The sequence below is a fragment of the Cavia porcellus genome, unplaced genomic scaffold (assembly GCF_034190915.1).
Source record: "Cavia porcellus strain 051 isolate PalLab524CR breed Dunkin Hartley unplaced genomic scaffold, mCavPor4.1 scaffold_2, whole genome shotgun sequence".
Classification (NCBI taxonomy): Eukaryota; Metazoa; Chordata; class Mammalia; order Rodentia; family Caviidae; genus Cavia; species Cavia porcellus.
In genome coordinates this window covers 44,211,406-44,224,622 of record NW_026947485.1, presented here as the reverse complement: position 1 = coordinate 44,224,622, position 13,217 = coordinate 44,211,406, and the positions used below count along the sequence as shown (strand labels likewise).

Genomic DNA, 13,217 nt, shown 5'->3' with positions numbered 1-13,217 from the left:
GCAAGAAAACAATAGATAATCACTTATAGACAACTGAGCATTAATATACATTTGAAATATTCAAATCTGAGAGTTTGTGATTCGATGATTATCTGAGCAATTATCGTAGACACACTAAGTGTGTATATAATCGACATGTATCAAACCCTTACTTCTGCAGTTCTCAGGGTCTCTTTATCATCTTATATCAAAGGTTACTTTGTTACAGAAATCTTCCTATATGAAATACCACTCCTACAGCCTTCTTATTTACCTCTTACCATATTTTCTCCATGGAACTTCTATCTGATATGTTCTGTATTTACATGTTGTTAATCTACTGTATGTCTCTCCCAACTGAAATGTGAGCTCCATAAAATAAGATACTATGATAGTGTTGACCACCGATCCAAACCAGCAATTAAATTAGATATGTGTTGTAGGTTTAGTAAATTTCAAGGAATTTAAAATTTTAACATTATGTATCACAAGCATGTCCTAATAAAAAATAAATTTTAAAATGAAAAATATGCATCTATAATTATGAACATAAAAGAGAAAAAATAACATTCCAGTGTAACTTACATAAAATATACCCTAAAATTTGCATAGCAGTCAACATATCTTTTTGCCTAGTACATAATTATTAAAAGAATGAATATGTGTTATAATTTATATGCATTTTCTTGTAAAAACTTTTTAACATAACTGTAATTTTTCTTTTTATCTACAATGTTGTTATAAAACTAGATAACTCATTTTACTATATTTGGCTTTCAAATCTTACCATTACATTTTAAAAATCACATTTGTTTTCAAATAACAAGTGAGCCTCCACTGATGCTACACAAAAGTTATGCTACAGGATATAAATAAAAGTCAGTGAAGATGATTTCCTTGATCTGATCATTACTTAATGTAAATATGAATGAAAATATCATAATAGACCTTATAGAAATGAAAAATATTATGTTTTCAAAAAAGAAATTTTAAAAAATTAACTCATTTTAATATCATCATGATTTCTCATTGGAATCACTGAAAAGTGTAACAGTTATGATTGGAGATAGAACACAAGAATGAGTTAAAATAAAAATATTTAGCCAAATCATTCCTACTAATCAGCTATAAGAGGGCTTACACGTTCCAATATCAAAACATACTGCCAAGCTATAGTAATTAAAACCATGTGTGTTGCTATCTGGACAGAAAGATAAATCAAAGGAACAGAAGTGACTGCTCATAAATACATTCTTACATTTATGGTCAGTTAATTTTCCATAACGATGCCAAGGCAATTCAATAGGAGACAAATAGTCTTTTCAATAAATAGTGTGAAGATAGTTGAGTACTGGTTTGCTAATAAAGAACTTCTGGGCAGAATATATGAAGATCTCAGAACTCAATAAAAAGCAACTCAAGGTAGAAACAAGCATAAAATTTGAATGAATTTATCAAAGAAGACATAGGACAGCCAACAGATACAAATTATGTTCAACATCATTTTACACTTGCTAAAATAACTATTATCAGAAATATAAACAATAGCAGATAAGGATGTAGAAAAATTGGAATTCTTTTTTTTTTTTTTTTGTACCAGGGATCAAACTCCTGACCTTGTACTTGCCAGACAGGAGCTTGTGCCACTGAGCTAAATCCCCAGCCTCTAAAAATTGGAATTCTTTTCTATTGCTGATGAAAGCATAAGTGGTCTAATCACTTTGGAAAATACTTGTAGTTTCTTTAAAAGTGACTTTATCATGCAACCAGTAATTCAATTCCTGCATGTCTACCCAAGATATATAAAAATATATGGTCAAAGACTTGCATGTAAATGCTCAGCAAAATTACTCATCGTCCAATCTTAGAGACAACATAAATATTCACCAATTGCTGACTATATTAATGAAATGTATATATTTTGCCATGTTCACAATACATAATTACAAATTAGCATCTCTTTAATTTTCAGATTAGATATGAATTCCAACATTACCACTTCTTAGCTTTGTGCTCTTAAAATAGTTACTTACCCTCCCTAGACCTAAATTAGTAAAATATGGGCAACAATATATACTCTAGAGGAGTGTGGGATTAAGTGAGATAAAACATGTAACATGCTTAGCACTGGGATAGAACAATATTACTCTTTAATAAATTCTACCCAGTACTACTATTAATATTTTAGTTGAGTATTTAGTATTTTAGTTGAGTATATAGTTTTTAATATTTTAGTTGAGGATCTAGCATTTCACTATTGTGCAAAAGGAGGAAAAGGCAGCTATTTGATGCAGTAGAGAAAGACACTTCTGCCCTTTCTACTATCTGGCTTCACATATTTCACTTAATCTCTCAGTGTCTCAACTGCCAGTCCTGTAGTGAGAATCATGTTATTCCTCTTGTAGGATTTATAGCTATGAAAAATGATATGAAAATGCTTTGTGAGCTGCAAAGTACAATAAAGATATAAAGTACTGTATTATTGTATCTTTATTCCCATCCACATCACCCATGGCGTATTTATAAGAGAACCAAAAACCTACCTATACATTATAATGCAGTTGCCTATCACCATGTCCTAAATTAAAGTCAAAATGGATCAAAGATCTAAATATCAAAACAGAAACATTAAGTCTGCTGGAAGACAAAGTAGGTAGAAAACTTGAAGATAGGGGTAGGCAGAGAATTCATGAACAAAAATCAAACCACACAGGAAATACTTCTCAGAATCAATAACTGGGATCTCATCTTATTAAAAAGTTTTTGCATGTCAAGAGAAATTTCCAACAGAATAAAAAGGAAACCCATGAATTCTGAAAAATCTTAAGTCAACTGTCCCTCAGACAAAGAACTTCTGTCTAGAACATATAAAGAATTAAAAAATCAGACCCCTGAAATTCAAAGACCCAATCCAAAAATGGGCATCTGAGATGAATTCACAGTTCTCAGATGAAGAAATACAAATGGCAAATAAATACATGAAAAAATATTCATCATCATTACTCATTAGAGAAATGCAAATTAGAACCACACTGAGATTCCGTCTCACTCCTGAAAGAATAGCCAGGATCAAGAAAACTACCAACAACACATGCTGGAGAGGCTGTGGAGAAAAAGGAACTCTTCTGCACTGTTGATGGGAATATAAACTGGTGCAACCATTGTGGAGGTCAGTCTGGAGATTTCTCAAAAAGCTGGGATTGGAAGTCTTATTTGACCCAGCTATTCCACTTCTAGGCATATTCCCAGAATTGAAAAACACCATATCACAATGATATATGCCCCCCATGTTTACAGCAGCACAATTTGTAATAGCCAGATCTTGGAAGCAACTTAAGTGCCCATCACCTGAGGAATGGATAAAGAAAAGAGGTTACTTTTATACAGTGGAGTACTACTCAGTTATAAAGAATGATCACACTGAGATTTTTATAGGTAAATGGAGGCAACTTGAGACCATACTCATAAATGAAATAAATCAAACTTACATGTGTAAATACCATATTGTCTCCCTAGTGTCAGAAATGGTAAGAGTACATAAGATACAAAATTATCAATAAATACTGTTAAAGGAAAGGATAGATGTACATGTAGAGGCCTATACATGCCTAAAAATTCTCCTAAACAGTAAGTGTATATTATACGTGATTATATGAACAGCTACTTTGAAGAAAAAGAGACACTATGGTATCCATTGTTGATTTCGTATCATCATGCTGTGAAATTCAGTATTGATTTTATCCTTTATTTAGAGTGGTTTTAGTCTGTTTTGTATTATTGAATTTCAATATATATGAAAGTACAGACAGCTATTTTGAAGAGAATAAGAGACATTATGGCGGCCATTGTTGATTTTCTTATTGTCTGGTTTTGAAGGCCTGTAATGCCTTTTCTTATTGTCTGGTTTTGAAGGCCTGTAATGTTATTCTGCTCTGATCAGTTTTATACTATTTTGTTTTGTATGAATTCATTGTGTATGAAAATAGACAATTACTTAGAAGAAAACAAGAGACACTATGGTAATCCCTGTTGATATCCTGTTGTCTTGCTTTGAAATCTGTGTCACTTACATTGTTTTCTTCTGATCTGCTTTGTTCTGTTTTCTTTTACTCTCTTTAAAATTAAAAAAAAAAAAACTTTAAAAAAAGATTATTGTTGAATCATTTCTCAACCCCTAAGATTATAATGAAAGAAGCTTTTCATGGCTATGAGTTAGTGGCAAATCATTTTTATAATAAATTCTATTCCCTTGTAATTTCCCACAATGTGGGAAGAGCCTCATCATTCTCTCTCTGAACACTCTGCCTGTCCTCATGAGCTATCTATCAGGCTCAGCTAAATATGGCCCTGGCCACTATGTTAATAATCCCTGCTGCTTCTGAGACCTCCATCCACCACTGATGTGACATTCTTTGTGTTCAAATATCTAGCTGACGTCTGATGCTTAAAACAGCGCATGCTTTCACCCTCCTGCATTGTCACAGCCCTACATCATCACCACACTTAAAAGGCTACGGCAGCCACTACCGGCACCAGCTGCTGCCCAGCCTTCCCACTTGCTTCCCTGCCTGCCTCTGGCCGCCTTGAATGCCTGCTTCTTCCAGCAACCTGTGAGCCTGACGAAGTGGAGACTATGTCTACCTTTGGCTATAGAAGAGGACTTAGTAAATATGAATCCATTGATGAGGATGAACTCCTGGCCTCCCTAACAGCTGAGGAGTTGAAGGAGCTGGAGAGGGAGCTAGACGACATTGAACCTGACCGTAACCTCCCCGTGGGGCTAAGGCAAAAGAGTCTGACTGAGAAAACGCCCACAGGGACATTCAGCAGAGAGGCATTGATGGCCTATTGGGAAAAGGAGTCTCAAAAACTCTTGGAGAAGGAGAGGCTGGGGGAGTGTGGAAAGGTAGGCTCTTGGGACATTTCCTTGGCTAATCCCTCTACTCATCCCTTACCCTAAACCCAGGCACCTGTTTTCTCCCTCATTCCTCATCGCTTTAACTTCCTGCTAGCTTATTTGTACCCATTACAGAAACTTTTCTCACATTGAAACAGGCAACTCTTGTGATCACCCAATGAACCATAAGTAAAAATTCTTAACTGGGACCTTTATGGTTGTCTTAAAAATGTGAACCTCAAGAAGACAATAATTCACCATTAGTATATATGAGTTTAATTAGGTTGCCAAAAATAAGTCTTACTTGAACTATAATTTGGTGATGTGGTATTGTATGTTTCTGATAAAATTTTTTTGCAGTTAAGTACATTTATTTTCTGTTATTTTCATTGCAATAGTTGCTATAATAAAAAAAGTTCTGTTTCCAACATCAAAAAAGTGTGAAATCTTAGGAAGTATATTGGCCTGAGAGTCAAGGGAACTTAGTTTTAATATTGCTGTGTCCTCAAGTCGTTAGGCTTTGAAAAGGTTTTCAGTCCTTCAGGATTATCTTTCCATCTGTTGTTAAGGAAGTTCAGTAGGACAGTTTGTGTGTGTGTGTGTGTGTGTGTGTGTGTGTGTGTGTATCAAGAACCCCCTTGAAACTCTGAAAAATAAACCCCAAGAAAATTGCATATGTGCAAATATGCATAGAATTTCAAAATGATGAAAGCCATCTGAGGACCCAGGTTAACTATACCTACACAGATTGTTGTCTGTATGATGATATGCTCATATTAGAGCGTAGGTTACCAGACTTCCTTGTATATGCCAGTAAACAGTTGTTTTGAATTTTCCAAATGAATCATTTGTGGAAGGAAATTCAGAGAATATGGTCTGGGAAAATCATTACAACAGTAAGATGTTAATATATTTTTTAAAAAGTCCTGGCTTTGTGGAAGAACACAGGTCAAAAGCAATAATTTAAAACCCGTGCATTCACCTAACCCCTGAAATCACCTAAAATCAAAATGCATTCAGAATAGTGGCAAACCTTCTACTGCCCTAATCTAGATGCTGTTAGATAATCTTGATGATAGGTGTGTGAGTCACATTTTCAGCAAGATATGTGTGAACTTTGTGCATGTCAATCATCGCAGGACGGGTCACTGGGACCAGGCCAGAATATGCCAAGACCACGGTCACTGTCTGTGCTGGGAAGGAAGATGAGAAGTGAGAAGGGACACTCATGGCCATCCAGGAGTTAAGCCAGTCAATCCCTCTGCCGCCATTTAATTTTAAGTCTTTTTTTTTGAATGTGAGAATGAGTGTCAAATTTTGATGAGATAGAATATTTTCATGACAGTTACTGAAGAACTTCCCTGACATAAAGAATAAAATTGTCTCTGCATGTCCAAGACATGCGCCAGTATAGCAATAACCCACAAAGGCATTTTAATGTCATAATGTCATGACAATGGCAGGAACTGAAGGACAAAGCCTGTTGTCAGCTGTTGATGAGACCCAGCTGATCCTGCCAAAGGTTTTGCTGACCTGTGCCAAAGGCTTATCAGGCCAATTAAAGAGGCTGTCTTGTTGGTGAACTTGGATTCCTTTCTTGGGTGGTTAGCTTTTCTCCCACTCCACTCTCGACTCGCCAGCTGACTCTGTAGTCACAAGGAGTGCTGAGCAAAAGGCTGCTGATAGAGGGTGTAAATCCATTCCCACCACAAGGGAAAAAATCTCAGAACAGCTAAAAGGGGAGGGAGTTAGGCCGCCCACAAGTGAAGAGCAGCACAGTGGGATCTGTGGGGCAGTTGGGGGTCTTAATGTCAGGCATCTGGATCAGTGAAGGTTTATCAAAATCCTGTGCAATACCTATTGACTGAGAGAGAGCCTTCTGCTCAGCTGGGTTAACAAAAACATGTGCTATATTGGAGATCAAGATCCCTGGACATGTAATGGTCCAGCTCCCTAGCATAATAGCTGCTGGGTCTCGGCCACAGGTGCTAATAAGTTTCCTCTCATTATCCCATTTCCTTCTTAACGTTCCACACACAAAAACTAAGATTAGAGAATATTACTAAATATATTCAAGATTAACAGTTCCTATGTAGAACTGAAATTCAAGTTAGGCTCTGGTGCATTGAAGACTGTCCTTTTCAAAGTTGTAGGTGCTCAACCAGCAGCCCCAGCAGCACCTGGAGACCTCTGAGACCTGTGCATTCTAGGATTCCCCAGTATTTGCTGAATGAGAAACTCTGGGATGGGGCCCACCAGTCTGTGGTCTACGGAGTCCTCCGGGGTATTATGACACACAGTGAAATTATGGAGCTAAAAATGACAACTCTTGTAGTTTCTGTGAAACCCACTAACTTATCTAAAGCCAACCAGCTCTTTATGGGTAGAAACAGGATGGAACTGAGAACCAAGCCTCTCGCCCCCTAATCCAGGCGATGATTCTGCAGAAGTGATCAGGAGACCCGGCTCCCACCCCTCACTGCCTCATCCTCAGCTGCACCAGTGGTCACCTGTCCCCACTGCTTCCTTCACGACCTCACTTCACCTCCTCATTGTATCTATGCCCAGCTCCAACTCTGTCCCCCTACAACCTCAGCTGTAGGCACAAGAGTTCTAATCCCACACTCTCCACAAATAATTTATAAAGGAGGAAAGTTTGTATATTTCACCCTCTTTCCGCCTCTCTCTGGATTCCTTTTCTCTTTCAGATATTATTCCAGATGCTCCATACCTGGAGGTGACTAACCATCTTACACTACCCAGGACCACCTAGACTTTACAACTCCTGCATCTTAGGAAGCCCTCAGCTCAGGCAAAGAAACTGGAACAGTTGTCATCTTACCCCCATCCGACCTTATCGGTACTCTCTCCTAGGGTTAGTCACACAGAGCACCTGTTGACCCATGTCAACTTGGTCCATTCAGTAAACAAGGCTCTGCTACAGGCTAACCCCTGGGCAAGGTGAGCAAAACAGACAGGGGTCCTGCTTTCTTCCAATTAATCATCTACTGGGAAAAAATGACATAATTAAAATAATTATGATAGGTAATTTATTGAGGAGGGGCAATGTTTGGAAATGTATTGCAGGGACAGTTTGAGAGAGTGCCCCAGAAGGTTTTCTGGAAGAGGTAGATGTTCCACGGTGACCCATTTTGTTATATGACAGGTTCAGATATTATATTTCTAGTACATTTAGAGGGGCATGCAGCTCTTTTAGATCAAGCCCAAAGGTCTACAAAACACCACAGGGATAATATTAAAATGTAGCATAAAAAGCGATGTACTTTGGATTTTAACCAAGTCCCATTTCCTTCATATACAAAACATGCATGTACTATGTGCACGCACATAGCCTATAGAGACTGCAATAACAAGAACATTCACAGTGAAATTCAGGGTGCCAGTGAGAATTCTGTCTGCAGTATTCCTTTCCCTGCTAATCCACTTCCTCCACTGTTGGGCTCCCTCTTTCTCACATGTGCCGGGGGAAGGCTGGGCTAGAGCCCAGCTTCTTTGTGTTGTTGGGTTGCCACAGATATGTCTCTCTCTCTCTGTCTCTGTCTCCTCTGTCTCTCTCTGTCTCTGTCTCCATCACACACACACACACACACACACACATGCACGCACACACTCCTCTCCCTCCTCACCCCTGAAGAAGTGAATAAATTAAGACATTGCGTCATCACATCTGAGGCGTGGCTGACCCCTTCCCCAGGCCATCACTTGGTGCCTGCCACTCCAAGCAAGTGGATAATGGAGGCTATTTTGTGATAGCAACTGGACAAACAAACCTGGAGACAAGTGTAGTGTTTTCCAAAGCTTGAGCCACACGCCTCAGGCAGCAACCTTTGGAGGAAAAGAAGAAAGAAAGAAAGAAAGAAAGAAAGAAAGAAAGAAAGAAAGAAAGAAAGAAAGAAAGAAAGAAAGAAAGAAAGAAAGAAAGAAAGAAAGAAAACAACATAGAAAACCCCTTTCTAATGGCTGCATTGGAATCAAAGCTTTAGGGAAGAGAGAAGGCTCTAAAGAAAAAGGAATAAAAAGATAGCAGCAAGGGAAACTGGACTCTATCAGCACTTTCCAGATATTTAAAAATTACTTGTAAAAGAGAGAAAAGGGGTCACTTAAATGCTGCCCAGAACACAAAGACAAAGCTGGAATGAAGTGTGTACCTGAAAGCCTTTCATAATTGACACATGCTAAATCAACTTAAAACCACCAGCTGGGCAGTGACTTACTTGAAGAAGACTTTTTACCACTTTATATTGATGGACATCGATGGTCAGAATATAGTTATTGTTAAGGGTGATTATCTCTCCTTCCTGGTGATCTGCAGTCTGTCTCATTTAACGCTGAGCTCACTGGGCTTTCACACTGCTTGTTGAGAAGAGCGGCCTGAATATTTTTCAGCATAAAGATGAGTTTGACCTCCTGTTGCTGTCATGAGCAGCAGCTTATGGGTGGGTGATAGGAGTCTCCCAGTCTCTGCACCAGGCTCTACCCAAGAAATCAAATCCATAAATGTGGAGGAGCAAATGTCACTCAGCATTCTGTCTACACCTTGACAAGTAGGGAAGGAAGCCCTTAGCTCCCATCAGATTGGCTTTTCACACAAGTTTGGGAACGAATTTTGAACATTAAGTAAAGGGAACTAATTACCATGTCATATATTTTTGTTGTCATTTGTTTGGGACAGAAAAATAAGAAAGGAAAGAGAACTGGTTCCAGAAAGTTAAGTAATGTAGAATCTGTGGTTGAGAAAAGAAATACAGTATTTATCAAAGGTTTTCTGGGGATGGGGACTTAGCTCAGTGGCATAAGCACTTGCCTGGCAAGTGAGAGGTCATGAGTTTGATCCCTGGTACCAAAAAACAAACAAACAACAAAACAAAACACAAAAAACTCCCAAAGGTTTTCTAAGTTTTTATTAAACTTAGTTATTTAAATTGACAAAATGATAACTTTTTTTGTAGCTTGAATTCTGGATACTCTATACTAAAAAACCATTTGTAGAAGAAGCTATTGATGTATGCAGCAAAATGTTAACCTTGGTCACCTGAATTAGAACTGACGTGGTGCATTGTTAATTTTGTCATGGTAGGCTTTTATGGCCCTTGCTATATGTTACTTTGGTACATGAATAAAATGTTAAAAATGAAAAATTTAACAATGACCTTGTACTCATCAGGTTGCAGAGGAAGACAAGGAGGAGAGTGAGGAAGAACTGATCTTCACTGAATGTAACAGCGAGGCGTCTGAGGATGTGTACACAGAGGAGGAACAAGAGGCATCCCAGGAGGACGAGGAGGACGAGGAGGAAGAAGATAGTGAAGAAGAGGAAAGTACTGAAACCCCAAAAGACATTAATGGAACTGTGAATTACAACAGTATCAATTCTGAAAGCTCTAAGCCAAAGATATTTAGGAGTCAAGTAGAAAACATAAATTTGACTAATGGCAACATCAAGAGAAACACAGAGTCTCCAGCTGCTATTCACCCTAGTGGAAATCCCACTGTGATTGAGGATGCTTTGGAAAAGATTAAAAACAATGATCCCGATACCACAGAAGTCAATTTGAACAACATAGAGAACATCACCACGCAGACCCTCACCCGCTTTGCAGATGCCCTCAAGGACAACACGGTGGTGAAGACGTTCAGCCTGGCCAACACACACGCAGATGACGCTGCAGCCATAGCCATTGCCGAGATGCTCAAGGTCAACGAGCACATCACCAGTGTGAATGTGGAGTCCAACTTCATCACTGGCAAGGGCATCCTGGCCATCATGCGAGCTCTGCAGCGCAACACAGTGCTCACAGAGCTGCGCTTCCACAACCAGAGGCACATCATGGGCAGCCAGGTGGAGATGGAGATCGTCAAGCTGCTGAAGGAGAACACAACATTGTTGAAGCTGGGGTATCATTTTGAGCTCCCTGGACCAAGAATGAGCATGACAAGCATCTTAACAAGAAATATGGATAAGCAGAGGCAAAAGCGGATACAGGAGCAGAAGCAGCAAGAAGGGTATGAAGGAGGATCCAATCTTAGGACGAAAGTCTGGCAAAGAGGAACACCTGGGTCTTCACCTTATTCATCTCCCAGGAACTCTCCCTGGTCATCCCCAAAACTCCCCAAGAAAGTGCAGACTGTGCGGAACAAACCTCCGTCTCCTGTGGTCCCACCACCTCCCCCTCCCCCTCCCCTTCCCCCTCCCCAAATGCCGCCACCTCCTCCTCCACCTCCTCCTCCTCCTCCTCCACCTCCCCTGCCAGAGAAAAAGCTCATCACCCGCAACATTGCAGAAGTCATCAAACAACAAGAGAAAGCCCAGCGGGCACTACAAAATGGACAGAAAAAGAAAAAAGGAAAAAAGGTTAAGAAACAGCCAAACAACATCTTAAAGGAAATAAAAAATTCTCTGAGGTCAGTGCAAGAGAAGAAAATGGAAGACAGTTCTCGACCTTCTACCCCACAGAGATCAGCTCATGAGAACCTCATGGAAGCGATTCGGGGAAGCAGCATCAAACAGCTAAGGAGGGTAAGTAACCCCAGAACAGAGGAGAAGGTTTAAAGGGTGAGTCCTGCCTCCATTGCAAGGAGATAGCAAAGTCTCCTGTTTCTCCAAATACTCATTAGTATTGCAAATATTTTGCCCTGGAAGAGCAAGTGCCAAACATCAGGAACAGGTGCACGAGTGAGCACATTTCCACATGAGAGGTAAATGCTCAGGCCGTCTTAGCACCCGAGTCCTGTGAGGGTCAGGACCCTGTTAGGACACCGCAACATAGAAATAATGCAGTTTTTAACATAAGAAAATCAGAGAGTATAGTCTACTCTCATGAATTGTTGAAAATTTCATAATTGGTTGACAACCCAATTTACAATATAAAATAAGAATACCTTGCAGCAGTAATCAAGTTTTTCTCAGAAAATTCTGCTAGAGACAGACCTTACATATTTATTTACTGTTTGTGTTGTTTTATTGAAAGAAAATACCCTATTTTTGTAGGTGGAGGTTCCAGAAGCTCTGCGATAAACGTCTCTAGAAGATGACTCGGAACTGTTGAGTGGTGTTTAATGAGATGCATTGTGAGATAGTCCTAAAATACACGTAACTTGAATGTTCCCTGTCTTTAAAGCTAGCCTCGCCTGGGAATTCCAAAGAGAATTTTAAGAAACAATCAGTATTTTTTCTTCTGTAAATATGCAAACAAACTTCTTTTATATGACATAAGATTGATATGGGCAGGGAGTGACAGATGATCTTCCTATCTCTGGATGTGTTGGTGACTCTGAGTTGTAATGAGTTATAGAAATGTGATATTATTTTTGTAATTCCAATAAATTTGGATTGAAGGTTTATTTTCTTTTTTTTAAAGCCAAACTAATATTTTTCTTAGTTGATACATCTGTTAAGTATGTAACATTTCTGAATATTAAAAATATATTTTCACCCAAAAGTTGTTTAATCATTAGCATTTTTTTTCCTGTTTCCACATAGCCAAGAAAATATGACTAGATCTCTTTCTTAAAAGCTGAAACCCCTAATTTCCTAAAAAGATTCTTTTGGTAGTAAAAAGATGGGAAAACATTCTAGTGTGGCTTTTATGATCCTAAAGTTACTGATGTTACAGCCTCAAATACTCCCTATTTCCACAAGTCTGATAGATAGCCAGAAATCAGCCCATTTATTTACTATTAGACTCAACTATTTCTGGAAGGGAAAAAGTGGAAAGTTAGGAAGTTTCTTAGCAGGCAGGATGTAAGCTCTAGTGGAGTGCCTGAAAGGGAAGCCCCCAAAGTTCAGAACAACCTTGAAGTTAGCATTAATATCTCCTTTAGAACTCCCCCAAACAAGCCTTAGTCCAGAGGGCTTCAGTCTTTTCTAAAATTAATTATTTTATGCCTTGTGCCCATTGTGCTCATGCCAATACAAACACACCTGAGAGCACGGGCACATGAATTTGCATGCCTATTAATTTACTGTTAATTTAATCCACTCTTTGCTATTAATTTACTCCACTCTATTACTAAAGGAACATCTGAATTCAAATAAGAGAAAGAGGTATCAGAGATTACCTTTATTCCATCCTGGGGCTCCCATGCTCATTTATGAAAGCTATAAATCCTTTCTAAAGTCCTTCGTATTAACTGTGATTAGCAATTTATCCTTTGTGTCCTACAATTCGGAACAGCAGCCTTGGGAAGAAATCTGGGCCACCCATTCAATAATTATTTGCTTCATGACAGAGTTTTGGATTGCTTCCCATCAAGAGGATTTCATTCCACTAGAAAATTTTTCCAGTGGTTCTTGGGTCTGTTTCTCGTAGTCTGTTCCATC

The 13,217-nt window shown here is 38.8% G+C and overlaps 1 protein-coding gene across 1 annotated transcript; it reads left to right on the top strand.

The window, feature by feature from the left end:
* The first annotated feature begins 4,483 nt into the window (after positions 1-4,483).
* Positions 4,484-12,336, top strand: Lmod2 (leiomodin 2). The gene is made up of 3 exons (XM_013158480.3): positions 4,484-4,885; positions 10,062-11,414; positions 11,886-12,336. The coding sequence occupies exons 1-3, from the start codon at positions 4,613-4,615 to the stop codon at positions 11,910-11,912; spliced, it is 1,653 nt and encodes a 550-aa protein (XP_013013934.1). The 5' UTR covers positions 4,484-4,612; the 3' UTR covers positions 11,913-12,336.
* Positions 12,337-13,217: the final 881 nt, after the last annotated feature.